Genomic DNA, 16,312 nt, shown 5'->3' with positions numbered 1-16,312 from the left:
CCACCCTCTATTTGAAAAAATTGCCCCTTTGGACCCTTTTGTATCTCTCCCCTCTCAGCTTAAACCCATGCCCTCTAGTTTTAGACTCCCCTACCTTTGGGAAAAGATATTGACTATCTAGCTTAAACAATGCATGAAACCTTAAAACTAGACCTCATAGGAACCATTTTATTCTGATAGCTTGGTCCAATACTCAAGGTTGTTGACAGTGCTACAGTATCTAAAGAATCCAAAAGAGAAAATGCTGGAAAATCTCAGCAGGTCTGGCAGCATCTGTAAGGAGAGAGAAGAGCTGACGTTTCGAGTCCAGATGACCCTTTGTCAAGACCCTTTGTCAAAGCTTTTACAAAGGGTCGTCTGGACTCAAAACATCAACTCTTTTCTCTCCTTACAGATGCTGCCAGACCTGCTGAGATTTTCCAGCATTTTCTCTTTTGGTTTCAGATTCCAGCATCCACGGTAATTTGCTTTTATTCAGTATCGAAAGAATACTTAATTTGGCTTCTCAAAGGGTATTTTATTCTGACGAGAGAAATCATTATATTCCAATTTAAATCTCCTTTTTGTTTTGTGATATTTCATGAGAAATGGTCATAAATGACATTCAGAGTTCAAATGAATTATTCCCCAGTCCTAACTGAAGAAAGTAATTTGTCTATTTAAAGTTTATTAAAGAAAAAGCTGTAAAGACCCTCAGATCATTTGTCTTATTGTGGCATCAAAACCACACGATTTTTTTCCCCTGTGTTATTAGAAGTTAACAATGGATACTCTAAGGTGGCATAATTAATAATGTCAGACTTGAGCTTGTGCGTCATTGAAAGCAATTATAGACTGACGTGACAGGCGATTGCGTCTTGCAATGATAGCAGTCCCTCTGCGTGTGGGCCAGTGTAAAATACCTTAACTTCACTGTGTGATTGAGGGGCGAAAATGAACCCAACAATTCAATTAAAATACGTTGCTGGGAGTTATGATGTCCTTCTGCTAATGACTCATTCATTTATTAATGAGTCCCTGGCAGATGTAATTGTAGCCTTAAGCCATTCCTGCATGTTCCACTCTGTAGATCACAATGTAAGTGAAAATAATAATACATTAAACTTGCTGTTGTTGAATTCTGATAAACATTTCAGAGTTTCAGTCTTCACCGATGTGAGTGTTCATGATTAAACCTTTCTTTTTATTTCCTTTGTTTCTGTCCTTTGTGCATAAATGCTTGGAGTTCAGAGGCAAGATGATCTGATGTACCAACAGATTGTACTGTGGCCATGGGTTTGTATTGGTTAAAGTTTATTTATTATTAGTCACAAGCAAGCTTACATTAACACTGCAGTGAAGTTATTGTGAAAATCCCCTAGTCACCACACTCCGGCACCTGTTCGGGTACACTGAGGGAGAATTTAGCATGGCCGATGCATCTAACCAGCACATCTTTTGGACTGTGGGAGGAAACCCACGCAGAGAACGTTCAGACTCCACACAAACAGTGACCCAAGCTGGGGATCGAACCCGGGTCCCTGGTGCTGTGCCACCGTGCCGCCCCAGGGTGCTGTGCCACTGAGCTATTATTGGGAACTCCAAGTAGAAGTGAATTACCTTCTAAAGAAATAGAAGGAGAGCACAAACGTGATCATACCTGTGTAGTACATCCAGAGTTCAAATGCACAGCAGGTTTGATAGAGGCTTGATCAGCCTAACTTCTTTTCTTAGTTCAGAGTATGATGCATGTTGTATGTCAAGAAGGAAGTGAGATAAAGAGGAGCAAAGAAACATTGCAAGCAATGGAAAATATAATTAAGTGATTCAGAACAGGTCATGCTGTATTAGTGAACCGAAAATAATTGGTTATTCTTTCAAAACCAGAGACAAACGTGCAGGAAAAATAAATGAACGCCTTGCAATCACCTCTGAAATTATTGACAATATTCAGTCAGTGAAGGTGTACTGCTGGGAAGATGCTATGGAAAAGATCATTGATGATATAAGGCAGTAAGTTCCATTTTGATTGTTTTATAATTTACTTCTGGAAAATATCTAGTTTGTGAAATAATATATTTCATGGAACCCAACTATTTTTGCCATACTGTTTAAATCAAATCAACTGTAAATTGGTGGTAGGTTTCGGGCAGGCCATGTTATTAATTTTAGTCCACTTTCCATTTTCGAAACCATAGCTGACACTCAAATCAACAGTAAAATTATTGTTGTTGTGCTCTTTTGCTTATTATGTTATCGTGAGTTTTTGTTTCTTAAAAGAAAAATGGTCATTATGATGGTTCCAATGTAATCTTTTTTGTGTTCATTCTAATCTGACAGGGTTGAACTAAAGCTGACCAGAAAGGTTGCCTACTGCAGATACTTCAGTAGTTCAGCTTTCTTTTTCTCAGGCTTTTTTGTTGTGTTTCTGTCTGTGGTGCCTTATGCTTTCACTCACACCATAAAACTGCGGAGGATATTCACCACCATTTCATACAACATTGTCCTTCGCATGACAGTCACCAGACAATTTCCATCTGCCATACAAACGTGGTATGATTCTTTGGGAGCTATACGTAAAATACAGGTATGTCAGTGGAAAAATGCCGGGGAAGGAGTTTATAAAAACAATAATGCCTCCAATTAAAAGATCTAATTTTGAACTAATAATTCTGTGCCTAGCATTCAGGACTCTCTTGTGGTTGTGGCTTTTATCAAACTAGGATGCAACTGCTCACCAATTGCTTATTTGTTTTATGTGGGCATCATAAATATATGACATTTACATAGATTCATATCTTTTTCAAACTAGCATAGTCAATGTAAGTGTTTTCAAGCTTCATCTAATCTAGATTTGAGCGACCCTGCTCATTTTTAATGGAGCTCCAACCAAGACCAGTGTGAAAGATTGTTATGAAAGGAGTTTGCTTTGCTTTGTGAAATGAGATTAAGTTAAATTATTTTGATTGGTTAAACCATGCATTGTTGATCTCTCAGGAGAGAATTGCCTTCATGTATCAATCTAGATATAAATAACACTTATATATGACTCTCAATTGCAGCTAAATAAAATGGATGGAAGCATTCTATATTATAACAGGAATTCCCAGTCATTTCTGGTAATACTGTTGGAAATTCTGCATGTATCTCATTGATTTCCATCAATCAGAGTCCTGTTTAATGTTTTCAATGTATACAACACAAATTAATTCTTGTGGAATATTGTACTCAGAGTCGGGATGACTTGCCGAACCCTTTAAAAATGGTGGGCGCGTGGGTCCTGATTCTGGGATTCCCAATCCCATTCCCAGGTTGTCTGATTTTCGAGAGTACCTTTAAAGGATAAAGGCTGGTTCATATCAAAAGTCTGCATCCAGCACTCCTGACCTGGCTGGCTCCCTTGTAAAGATAGGCATGTCCTATTCTTCTGCAATTTTCATGGAATCTGGCCAGGTTTCTAAAGAGTCTTGGTTCACGGCTCTACAGTGGAGTTGTGAACCTTATTCTGCACTAGGGGACGCTTTAAAAGGCAAGTACAAAAGGTACTCCTCATGCACCCACACACTTCCCATGACCTTTCATGCTTCCATGTCAATCTCTGCCCTTCCATCCTCACCCTATGGCCCCTCATGTCCCCTATGCTAAGCTGTGCTCTCACACCCACCCCCATGACCATTCATGACCTCCATGCCAAGCTCTGCCCTTTCACTCACTCACTAAGAGCCCTCATGCCCCTTTGCCAACATCTGCCCTTCCAGACAACTACGACCACTCCATATCTCCATTGTCAAGTTATAACACTTCCGTTCCCATTGACCCACTACACGCAGTCTAGAACCAATGAATCCTCTAACAACAGTAGGATATGTAAAAATAACTTCTAAAAAAAGTGTTTAATTCAGAACTTTCTACTATGTAAAAAAAAAGCCATTTCACACAGAAAGCAATCGAAGTGTCAACATTCCAAATTTTTGAAAGTATGATAACGCAAACCACCAGCCCTTGAAACCTCTTAATATTTTGTAAATAAGCATTGTGAAATTGACTGCAGAGATGAGAGAGCCTGCATTTTCAATCAATGTTTTCCCTGGGTACAGCTGTTTCAACAAGAGTAATGGATGTCACAGCTCTTAGCCAAACCTTATAATGCATAGGTGGCTCAGAGGCTAGACAAGCCTTTACTCTTTTTGAAATACCTACTCGTCAGAGAAAACATTGTTTAATTAACAGCTGAGGTTCTCTGATCTCTATGGTCAATTTCATAATGTTTATTTACACAAGGTTAAGTAGGTTCCGGGATTTGTCGTTTTTGTTATACTTTGCAGGGTCTGGATGATTTACACTTCCATTGTCCTCGAAATGAAAATACATTTTTAACATCGTAAAAAGTTATGAATAAATTAGGTTTAAAGCTTTTTTTAATATATCCTGCTGTTACTTTTGGGTTTATTGATTCTAGCCAGTGTATAGTGGGTCAATGAGCTTAGAAGTGTCATAGCTTGACATGGGAGGCTTGAGATGGATGGGACATGTGGAGTGTGAGGGGCGAGGGGCAGGCTATTGAAGGGTTGTTTTATTTTAACTGAGACAAAGTCCCAAGACAGTGAGGTGGGTCTTTTTAACACCCTGCCTTGATACCTGTCAACCCCCATGGGCGCCTCCATGTATTTTCCAGCTTTGGCTTGTCTAACCCCAGCCTACACCCACCACTGGCAGTGAAGATCTCAGCTTTGCGGGTATTTCACCTGAGGTGAGTGGGTCGAGGCAGGAACTCTCCCAACTCCCACTGCTCCCATGCTCTCGGGCCTTTGATAATATCCAGCCTATGCCCTTTAAGGCTATTCAACCCATGATGTTCACAGCCACTTAGAACAGAGAACAAAAAACTCCAGTTATGCCTCCATTTTTTCTTTGATGGAAAGCTGATTCAGGGGCACCCTGACACAAATGTGAAAACATCACATAGTCTGAGTCCTGAGAATACTATGGTCAGAGGTTTAAAATTAAAATTGTAGAATTGTAGGACCACCTTCAATGACGAAAGGAATTTAGTAAAATTAATTTTAAGATGTTCAATATTACGTGACAAGAATTTTTTTTATTCTTTCATGTGATATGGACTTCACTGGCAAGGCGGGTATTAGTTGTCCATCCCTAATTGCACTTGAGTGGTTTTGTAGGCCATTTCAGAGGGCAGTTAAGAGTCAATCACATTGCTGTGGCATTTGGTGTCACGTGCAGCCCAATGAATTTCCTTCCCTAAAGGGCATGACTGAACCAGATGGGTGTTTCTGGCCCTTGATGATAGCTTCATTGCCTTCAATTCCAGATCATTTTAATTAATTGAATTTAAATCCCACCAATTGCTGTGGTGGGATTTGAACCAATGTGCCAGAGCATTAACTTGGGCCTCCAGATTACCAGTCTAATGACATTACCATTATAAGACCCCTAAGGCCATAAGATATAGGAGCTGAATTAGGCCACTCAGCCCATCGACTCTGCTCCGCCATTCAATCATGGCTGATATTTTTCTCATCCCCATTCTCCTGCCTTTTCCACATAACCCCTGATCCCCTTATTAATCAAGAACCTATCTATCTCTGTCTTAAAGACACTCAATGACCTGGCCTCCACAGCCTTCTGCGGCAAAGAGTTCCACAGATTCACCACTCTCTGGCTGGAGAAATTCCTCCCCATCTCTGTTTTAAAGGATCGTCCCTTTAGCCTGAGGTTGTGCCCTCTGATTCTAGTTTTTCCTACTAGTGGAAACATCCTCTCCACATCCACACTATCTGGGCCTCGCAGTATCCTGTAAGTTTCAATAAGGTCCCCCCTCATCCTTCTAAACTCCAATGAGTACAGACCCAGAGTCCTCAACTGTTCCTCATACAACAAGCTCTTCATTCCAGGGATCATTCTTGTGAACCTCCTCTGGACCCTTTCCAAGGCCAGCACATCCTTCCTTAGATATGGGGTCCAAAACTGCTCATAATACTCCAAATGGGGTCTGACCAGAGCTTTATACAGCCTCAGAAGTACATCCCTGCTCTTGTACTCTAGCCCTCTCGACATGAATGCTAACATTGCATTTGCCTTCCTAACTGCCGACTGAACCTGCACGTTAACCTTAAAAGAATCTTGAACAATAACTCACAAGTCTCTTTACACCACCATCTCCCCCATCCCATGTCCTCCTGACTTCTCCATAATGACATTAAATATTAGTGGAGTTCTTTGCATGCTTTCAAGTTGGTATGAGTACTGATGACATAACTACTCTATGTTTTAGACTAGGGTAGCACAGTGGTTTAACACTGATGCTCTCAGCGCCAGGGCCAAAGTTCAATTCCAGCCTTTGGTGACTGTCTATGTGGAGATTGCACATTCTCTTCGTGTCTATGTGGGCTTCCTCCAGGTGATCTGGTTTTCTCCTACAGTCCAAAGATGTGCAGGTTAGGTGGATTGGCCATGCTCCATTGTCTGTTAGTGTCCAGAAATGTATAGATTAGGTGAATTGGACAGGATCAATGCACAGAATTATGGGGTTAGGTCAGGGGAGTGGGCCCAGGTAGAATGCTCTTTCGGAGGGTCGGTGTAGACTCGATGGGCTGAATGATCTCCTTCTGCACTGTGTGGATTCTGTGGATTACTTTCTAATAGTGTAGTTTGTAAACATAATCACACACATGGCTGAATAAAGTTAATTTAAACCATAATAATCAACATTTACTATAATTTAAATTGATGTATAGATGAATACAATCTAATTATAAATTAGTTGAGCTATTTTCAAGTTCAAAAGATCTATAATGCTCTGTTGCTGGTTTGTAAAATTCTGATCCTTACAGAAGGATCCAAAAAATTGGCCAGCTCAAACCTATCTAATCTTCAGATGTCAATTACAAAAGACTCAATAATTACTTTGTCTTCCAGGACTTCCTACACAAAGATGAACACAAGACTGTGGAATACAACCTCACAACAAAGGAGGTTGAGATGGTAAACGTGACAGCTTCTTGGGATGAGGTTAGAATTCATTTTTCTAAGTGTTTGGAATCTTTTGACAATTACTGTACATTATTTGTGATTATTAAGCCAACCAGGTTTTGCTTTGTGGCATATTCAGTAAGGTGAAGGTTAAATTGGGACTTATTCCCATACACCATGATAAATGTCCAAAGAAATTACACCGTCTGTAAGTAATCTGAAATCCATCTACGATTGGAGAAAAATCATTGTTAGAGTTTCAGCGCAGCTCAAACGGTCCCCAGCTTAGTAATTCAATTATTGTCTATAAAGCAAATTAACTTGCAGAGCCTGTCCCTATCTTCACCCTCACCTCCCATGTCTAGGCCAATTTAATCCCCAGAAATCAAGAAAGAACAAATTGGCTCAACACCTTAACTTGTATTGTAAAGTAAAGTTTATTTATTAGTCACAAGTAAGGCTTACATTAACACTGCAATGAAATTACTATGAAATTCCCCTAGTCGCCACATTCCGGTGCCTGTTTGGGTCAATGCATCTAACCAGCATGTCTTTCAGTCTGTGGGAGGAAACTGGAGCAAACCCATGTAGACACGGGGAGAACATGCAAACTCCACACAGACATTGACCCAAGCTGGGAATCGAACCCAGGTCCCTGGTGCTGTGAGGCAGCAGTGCTAACCACTGTGCCACCATACCGCCCACTTGTTATTATTCCTACAACAAACATATAAAGACCCAGAAACTGGAAAATTCCTGCCCTATTCTTATACATCTGTAAATAGTTATGTTGCTCCAATAAACAGCGTTCAGACATAGCTATGTCTCTGCAATCATTCCTTAGTTAGTAACATACAACATGGTGGTAACAGTGAAGCATCCCAATGTCTCTGAGAATCCAATTCAAAAAAGCAACAGAGAAGGACCCCAAAATCAACTTTTTAAAATAGTTTGCAAGTCTGACCTGGAAAAGGTGCCAAAACTGAAGACTTCAGTCAGACGGCTGAAAATCACCAAAAGAAGCTCCATAGAAGATGTGGCAGCTGAGAAGCAGAGAGAAGAGTCAACTGTTCAGCATGAGGGCTACATAAAATCATGTGGTGCTCTGATCCAGCAGCAGAGTCAAAGAACCTAACCATGATTGAGGCAGGGAGAACAAAGCTAGAAAAGGCTCAAAATATTCAAATCAATGGCACAGTAAACAGGCAGCATAGGCAAGTTCCATTTTTAATGGATATGGGTTGATACACCCAACTTCCCAGGTCTGAAGTCAGCAACATTACATGTGGCAACCATGTGTCAGTATTCAAAATAAAACATCTGCTTAACAATGATTTCCCAGTGGGATGAAACAGCAAACAGAGCTTAATAGTCACTTCCAGTGATTATTCAAAAAGCAAAGTTTAGGAACAATTAGCAAGAAGCGTCAGTGACCGCAATGAGTATCAGTGAAAGGATAATTAGCACAGGAAAACTCCAGTACTGCAACAGAGTTTTAAAAAATCCAGGCAGACCATCTGAGAGCTGAAAACAGTTATGGATTCCAAATTCACCTTGCCAGATCAACTTGGGCACAAGGAAGGGGCAGAAAAGCCAAACTGGGCATTATGAGGAAGACATATTTAAGATTCAGAATTGCATCTGTATTGAACAATACATCAGAGCCTGAACAAGTCAACACATTATTGTATCCTATTGAAGCCATTGCTGATGGTGTGATAGCAAGACAAGGCATTAATGAAACATCAGACAAATTGAAAGAGATCGTTCAAGCTGTTGATGATTATTTTAATTTACAGAGTAAGAGGGTATTGGAAAGAGCCAAGTTTAACTAAAGGGTCCAGAAACCTGGAGAACCAATAGATACCTTTATCAATGACCTTTATTGATAGCTGAAGTCTGTGAATATGAAAACCTTAAGTCTGAGCTGATACGGTTCTGCATCATAGTCGATGTGACTGATGACACCCTATCTGACCTATTGCAATCCAAAGAAGACTTAAGTTTGGAGAAGGACAGTCAGAGGTTTGTCAGCAAAATAGAGCCATATTAAGAGGAGAAGACAAGCCATGGATCAGAAAACCCCCAGTGGCAGTACAGCTCATTAAACAAAAGAATGTCATTCCAGGGAAAATGGAATAAAAGTTCAAGACATCATTAAAGCATGACAATATTGTGGTGCCAAAATACCCCACAATTGTGAACTGTGTCCTGCAAACATTGCAGCACGGTGGCACAGTGGTCAGCACTGCTGCCTCACAGCGCCAGGGACCCGGGTTCAATTCCCGGCTTGGGTTACTGTCTGTGTGGAGTTTGCACGTTCTCCCCGTGTCTGTGTGGGTTTCCTCCGGGTGCTCCACTTTCCTCCCACAGTCTGAAAGGTGTGCTGGTTAGGTGAATGGCCATCCAAATTCTCCCTCAGCGTGCCTGAACAGGCGCCGGAGTGTGGCGACTAGGGGATTTTCACAGTAACTTCATTGCAGTGTTAATGTAAGCCCACTTGTGACACCAATAAAGCAAAATAAATAAATAAAGCTTTCATTGTAAAGAGTTGGGTCACTTTGGAAAGATGTGCAGAACTAAAACCTCTAGATACATGGAGGGTCATGAGAGAATCTTCACACACAAGGCCATCAAAGAAATTGAGGAATGCCAACAAGAATAGAAACGACAATGCTTGCCAGGCGAGGTCAAAGGTCCAAGATACACATTCTGGAATGTGGACATCTGTGTCAATGGACACATCACTAATTTCAAATTGGCTATAGGAGCAAATATATCAACTCTTGTCCAATAGAGAACCGTGCTTAGCAAAACAATGCCTAAAGGCATCTACAGGCCAGCTTTATGGCCCCTAGAGGAATCAAACTGCAGGTCAAATACATTGCAAGCAAGACTCCAGTATAAGGACAAACAGATACGGGAAACATTATGGACAGGATTTTACGGGCTCACTCGACCCGAGACCGGAAAATCCTGCCCAAGGTCAACAGACCTTCCCATTGTCTGCCCCTCGCCCATGGCGGGCGGGACGGTAGAATTCCAGCATATGTGTGTTTCACAACCAGGAATTTTCTCTTCTGAGTTGAAAAGCTTGTGTCAACTTCAGCCTTGACCCAAAGATCGAAGTAATCAACTAGCAAGGATCTGGATCTGACTCCAAAAAGGATTTTACAAAATTATTCATTGGGTTGCTGACTCAACATACCATAACATTGAGCTAATGCATTTTTGTTTATGTTTAGTTTTTCCCCTGGGGGTTTCAGAGTAGGGCTTGATTAGATTGATTGACAGGGGTAGAGTCATGTGGAAGGAGAGGAGATAAGCTTACAGAGAAAAGCAAGCAGTTTTCTGCTTGGGTCTGCAAGAAGCAAGAGGGGGTTCTCTCTCTCACTCTCTGTAGGCTGTTGTTTAAGTGTCAGAAGATAGGTGTCTCTCTGTCTCTCTCCAGGGGTGCCCAAAGGTTCTAAGACCATTAAGAAATAAAACACGTAAGCCTGAAAAGTTTGTTAACTGATTTTGAAGAGGAGTTTATGTCTAAGAGGAAAATGGCTTAAATTGGAACTAATAGAGATAGTTTAGCAGTTAAGAATTGTATCTTGCCTTGTTTAAATATTTCGATTGGTAAATGTTAAATGAATTCATTCATTATATTTAAACTGTATTGTTAAAATAAAATCTGTTTTGATAAAAAAGCTTCCTAGTGTGTCATTAGAATCACACCTGGAGTGAAACACCTTATCCTCACACTTATGCTAAAATTAAAAAAAAGTTGGGGTCTCGTCTAACTTCCTAATTTACCTTGAGGTTTCTTATCTGGTCCCTAATACTTCAATCATTTGCCGTTTGGCATAACCTCAACACCTGAAAATTCTCAGCAAGGAATTTCTTCCATCTTGTAAAGCCTTAAAGATGTAATGTGCACACAGATGATATCCTGATCCACAGAGCAGCTGTCAAAGAATGTGACCTGAGATTTAAAGCTTTCTTGTATCATTTGCAGGAAGATGGACAGATCCTGAACAATAAGTGTGAATCCTCCAAAATGTCCCGTTTGATTTTTAGGCCTCACTGTGAGAAACAAAGACACAATGACAGACTCTCAAAATAAGGGCAGGCAGTGAATTTCTGATCCCGTCACCCATTCCAGATCTTTCCTGGAACTGGTAAATCAGCTGGCAAAGTTCCTGCTGAATGTAGGGCAAATTATCGAGCCCTTGGGACACCTATTGAAGAAGGCTCAAATATGGTGGCAGCTTGCACACCAAGAACAAGCATTGCACCAGAGTAAAGACATGTTGTTCTCACCAAACATCCTGGTTCATTACGACCCATCCATACCGATCACAATCGACCGGTGGCACAGTGGTTAGCACTGCTGCCTCACAGCACCAGAGACCCAGGTTCGATTCTGGCCTCAGGTTACTGTCTGTGTAGAGTTTGCACATTCTCCCCGTGTCAATGTGGGTTTCCTCCATGTGCTCCGGTTTCCTCTCTCAGTCCAAAGATGTGCGGGTTAGGTTGATTTGCCATGCTAAATTGACCCTAGTGTCAGGGTGATTAACAGGGTAAATGTGTGGGGTTACAGAGTAGGGCCTGGGTGGTATTGTGGTCGATACAGACTCGATGGGCCGAATGGCCGCCTTCTGTACTATAGGGATTCTATGATTCTATGAAATATTGACCAAAGTTGATGCCCCAATTACAGGACTGGGGCAGTCCTGTTTAAAGAGCAACTGAATGGGTGCGATCACCTAGTCTATTATGCTTCTCAGGCATTATCTAACACAGGAATTAGGTATCCAATTGTAGAAAAGGAAACTCTCGCAGCCGGTTTCCTCCCACGGTCCAAAGTTGTGCAGGTTAGGTGGATTGGTCATACTAAATTGCCCCTTAGAGTCCCAAGATGTGTAGATTGGGGGGGGTTAGTGGGGTTACAGGGATAGGGCCTGGGTAAAATACTCCGTCTGAGAGTCGGTGCAGACTCGATGGGTCGAATGGCCTCCTTCTGCACTGCAGGGATTCTATGGTTCTATTCCATGGTTCTATCGTCGGGATGAAAGTGATCATCAAGATAGACTGCAAACCATTAGTCTCATTACTGGATGACAAGGAGCTTGCCAGACTGCCCCCAAGAATCCAGAGATTCCACTTGCAATGAATGTGCTTCACTTATGAGACAATGTGTGTCCAGGACGATAATCAACTGCAGACACCTTGTCCAGGGCCACAGTCAACCATCTGGCAACACGGGATATTAATCTGGTCAATGAGATCAAGTTCTATTCCCAGTTTGTGGCAACACAATTGCCCTCGAGCTCCAAAAAGCTACAAGTATGCCAAGGACAGATGCAGGATGAAGACTGCATCCGCATTGTCAATAGTACATGCAAAGTTGGTCACAGCAGTGTCCTGGTGGAATGATACTGAAAATATACTTCACACAACGGGAACCATAATTGATGATCTTCTAGTATATGATGAACTGTTGGTAATTCCCCCCTCACTCTGAGCAGAGCTGCTGCAAAGAAACCACCAGGGCCACACAGGCATTGCAAAATGGAGAACACGATCCTAGTCTGCAGTGTGGTGGCCGAGAATATCAGGAGCAATAGAAGAGATCATTTTACAGTGCCAGGTGTCCATGGTGCCCAAACCAGACTAAAGGGAGTCCCTTATCCCCGCTCAGTTACCTACCAGGCCATGGGAACATCTGGGAATAGATCTGTTTAAATACAATGGGAAGTCCTCCCATTTTGTTGTCGAATACATCTCCAGGTGGACCAAGGTGAAGTGTTTATATACAACCATGGAGTTGGTCATTAGGCCATTGAAAGATGTCTTTGCAACACACGACATTCTAGACCAGGTGATGCCTGACAATGGCCCACAATTTGCTAATTCATACATCACCCATTTCACTGAAAACAATGGATTCCTGCATTTCATCAGTTCCCGAGATGTCCCCATTCTAATGGCGAAACAGAAAAGGATGTCGCACTGTCAAAACTCTCTTGAAGAAGAATAAGGATTTTTCAATGGCACATTTAACATACGGGTCCATTCCACTTCAGTGTGGATTGGCATCATCTGAACTGCTGATAGGAAGAAAGCTTCGAATTCATCTTCCCTATGGTTAGCAGCCCGGAACTATCAGAAGGTTTGGGACCGAGAACAGTCCACCAGTAAACAACAAGCCTCCATATGCAATAAGAGGTAGCATACCAGAAAGCTGCCCAGGCTGAACAAAGGAGACAAGGTATGGATAAGAGACCAATGCAGAGAAGAGATGACAATCGACACCAATCTTGCTTGATACATATCCTAGAAGGCAGGATAAGAAGGAATAGTAGAAATCTTATCTTCACTCCTTAAAGAGAACTTTACATTATACATTTGAGTGAAGCAGATATTGAGGGTACAACCAACAATGCATTGGAAACTGCAACTCTCACTGAAGACCACTTAGCCAAAGCCAAGATGTCCAAAGAGAGAAAACCAATCTTCCAAAGCTCACAAGGACATGATCAGGAAGAGTTGTGAAAGCTCCAGATCTATGAAACCGGAGACCTGGGGGAGATGGGGTAGTATGTGAATATAAATGTAAAATAAATTTGGACAAGTCTTGGAGGAGATGTAATATTATGGTGTTCAGGGTTGAAAGGGTTAATGTGGGGGACTGGAGGACCAGTGCATATCACATGTTGCTCTAGGAAAGAATCACTTGAATAAGAGTCTAGCAGGTAAATCTTATGGTTTAGACTGAGTAACACCTAATCTTGTCAATCCATAAATAGTTATGTCCCTGCAATAAACCAGTTAATGTTCAGACATATCCACGTATCTGCAATTGTTCCTTAGTAACAACCAACATAGAACAAGAAAGATGTAGGAAGGCAGTAGGAATAGTTAAATTTTGGCAGCAAAAGCCGGCACAGACATTAGAGTTTAGGTAATATCCTTCTATCCAATCCTTCCGATCTACACACTGTATAAATAACATGCATTGTGATGAGGAATATATAACATGGTTTACATTTCCACTCTCCTTCTTTATCCCCCACATCAGAAAAGTCAGTGTAAGAGATGCATCTATTTATGCTGGTGTATTAGGGATTAGGGGACAGGATCCCGAAACATGATTTGGACAGAATAAGGGTAGTTTTGGTTTGCACATGATGCATGCTATTTCTGAGCTGGATCTTGTTGGAAAAGGAGCCATTCTTCATTGGAGAAATGATAAATGAAGGAATGATTAAGGTATTTTGTTTATGAATTGCGACATTTTGAAGAAAAACTATTCAAGGACCTCAAGCAATGCCAATAATTTTTTTGAAAAAAAAACCAAACAGGGAATTGGAGAGTTGTTTGAAAAGGTTAAGCAGAATGACTCCGAGCGTAAGATGGTGAATGGGGACGATGGACTGTTTTTCAGTAACTTCTCTCTCCACGTTACACCTGTCTTGAAAAAGATCAGCTTCAAATTAGAGAAAGGAGAACTGCTGGCAGTAGCTGGATCCACGGGTTCTGGGAAGGTAAGAGATTAAATCTTTCATAATGCTTTCATTTTACTAATGTGTCACTAGTAGGTAGCTCTGAAGGTAATGGTAAACTCACACAATAAGGCACTTTTCTTCCACTTGAAAGCAGCATACACTGTTAATATGCCAGCATACCAGTTGTATGAAGGAGAGATAACTGGAGCCATTGTCAGAAAGAATTGTGCCAGAATACATTTCAAATGAGACTTGAATGTTGGACATTCTCAATTGATGAGGACAGGTTCTTTGCAGATGTACATATGCACAACTGTTTGTGTGTGTCAATATGGGCTAGAACTTATGGTCCACTGGGGGGGAAGGGGGGCTGCCTGGCAGGCAAAATTGGGTGCCGATACATTGGTGCCATGCCCACCACCTACGCACCTGCCTCCATTGCGATGTTATCAGTGGCAGGGAAGGCATCAGGATGCTTATCCACTCATGGGCCATCCCACCGATGCTGGGATTTAACCAAGTGGCAGGGGAGGCCACACCAAGCTTTCACTGTGTGGACTGGTGGTGAGTGGGGGTCCTCCTTAGTGGGCTCTCTGGGTCATCAAAGGCTCCATGTCAGGGTCTCATGCCTCTTCTCCCACACTGGCCTGACCACCTTGGTCCTCCCATGTCTCTAGTCCCCTGCGTTGGAGCCTAATTCCACTCTCCATTCACCTTTGACTTTGGCACCATGACTTCTTGCCGTTAGGGACTGGATACAGGGCCAATGCTGGGGCCAGAGAACTGCTGGCCATTTGATTGGTGCCATTGATCTCTGAGGCAAGGCTTTCCGCCCACGTGTGGGTGGAGTTTTGCCTTAAAATAATTAACAGCCAAATGATAAATGGCCATGGGGAAACTCACAGGAGCAGGAGTGGACTGTTCCCACCACCCCTGCCCCCCACACCTCCACCACCACCACCTGAGAGATGGGGCCCTCTGCATACTGTTAAATCCAGCCCAGTGACATGCATCCCAGAAAGTGCCATTTTCACCCTGTTCCCATGGAACTACAATACCCAGTTTATCTCAGTGAACCTTAACATATGACAAGGTTGTGGAACCTGACCAAGGAAGTATGGTTTTGGTTGATAAATTGTGTGCAGCAGTAGTCAGGATGTGGGGCAGAAAATTAATCAGGAGATAGAAAAGGCATATAAAAAAGGCAATATTACAATAATTATGGGGGACTTCAATATGCAGGTGGACTGGGAAAATTGGGTAGGTAGTGGATCCCAAGAAAAGGAATTTGTGTAATGTCTAAGAGATGGTTTTTTGGAGCAGCTTGTGACAGAGCCTACTGGGGAACAGGCAATTCTGGATTTGGTGATGTGTAATGAGGCAGACTTGATTAGAGAACTTAAGGTGAAGAAACCCTTAGGGAACTGTGACCACAATATGATAGAATTTACCCTGCAGTTTGAGAGGGAGAAGCTGAAATCAGATGCAACAGTATTACAATTAAATAACGATAACTACAAAGACATGAGGGAGGAGCTGGTCATAGTTGATTGGAAAGGGAGCCTAGCAGAGAAGACAGTGGGACGGCAATGGCAGAAGTTTTTGGGGGTCATTTGGGAAGCACAATGGAAATTCATCCCAAGGAGGACAAAACATGCTAAGGGGAAGACGAGGCATCCATGGCTGTCGAGGGATGTCAAGGACAGCATAAAAGGAAAAGAAAAAGCATACAAAGTGGCGAGGATTAGTGGGAGGACAGAGGATTAGGAAGCCTTTAAAAGCGAGCAGAGGACAACTAAAAAAGCAATAAGGGGGGAGAAGATGAAACATGAGTGTAAGCTAACTAG

At 42.0% G+C, this 16,312-nt stretch overlaps 1 protein-coding gene across 1 annotated transcript in view; it reads left to right on the top strand.

Moving 5' to 3' along the window:
* The window catches only part of cftr (CF transmembrane conductance regulator), a 129,772-nt gene that overhangs the window by 33,314 nt on the left and 80,146 nt on the right, over positions 1–16,312 (top strand). The window contains exons 7-10 of the mRNA XM_078219865.1: positions 1,867–1,992; positions 2,320–2,566; positions 6,916–7,008; positions 14,322–14,504. Of these exons, the coding sequence (XP_078075991.1) occupies positions 1,867–1,992; positions 2,320–2,566; positions 6,916–7,008; positions 14,322–14,504 (649 nt within the window). The remainder of the gene's footprint in view (positions 1–1,866; positions 1,993–2,319; positions 2,567–6,915; positions 7,009–14,321; positions 14,505–16,312) is intronic.

This window comes from Mustelus asterias, chromosome 9 (assembly GCF_964213995.1).
Source record: "Mustelus asterias chromosome 9, sMusAst1.hap1.1, whole genome shotgun sequence".
Classification (NCBI taxonomy): Eukaryota; Metazoa; Chordata; class Chondrichthyes; order Carcharhiniformes; family Triakidae; genus Mustelus; species Mustelus asterias.
The sequence above is the reverse complement of the archived record's forward strand: the minus strand, read 5'-3'. Positions and strand labels throughout refer to the sequence as shown.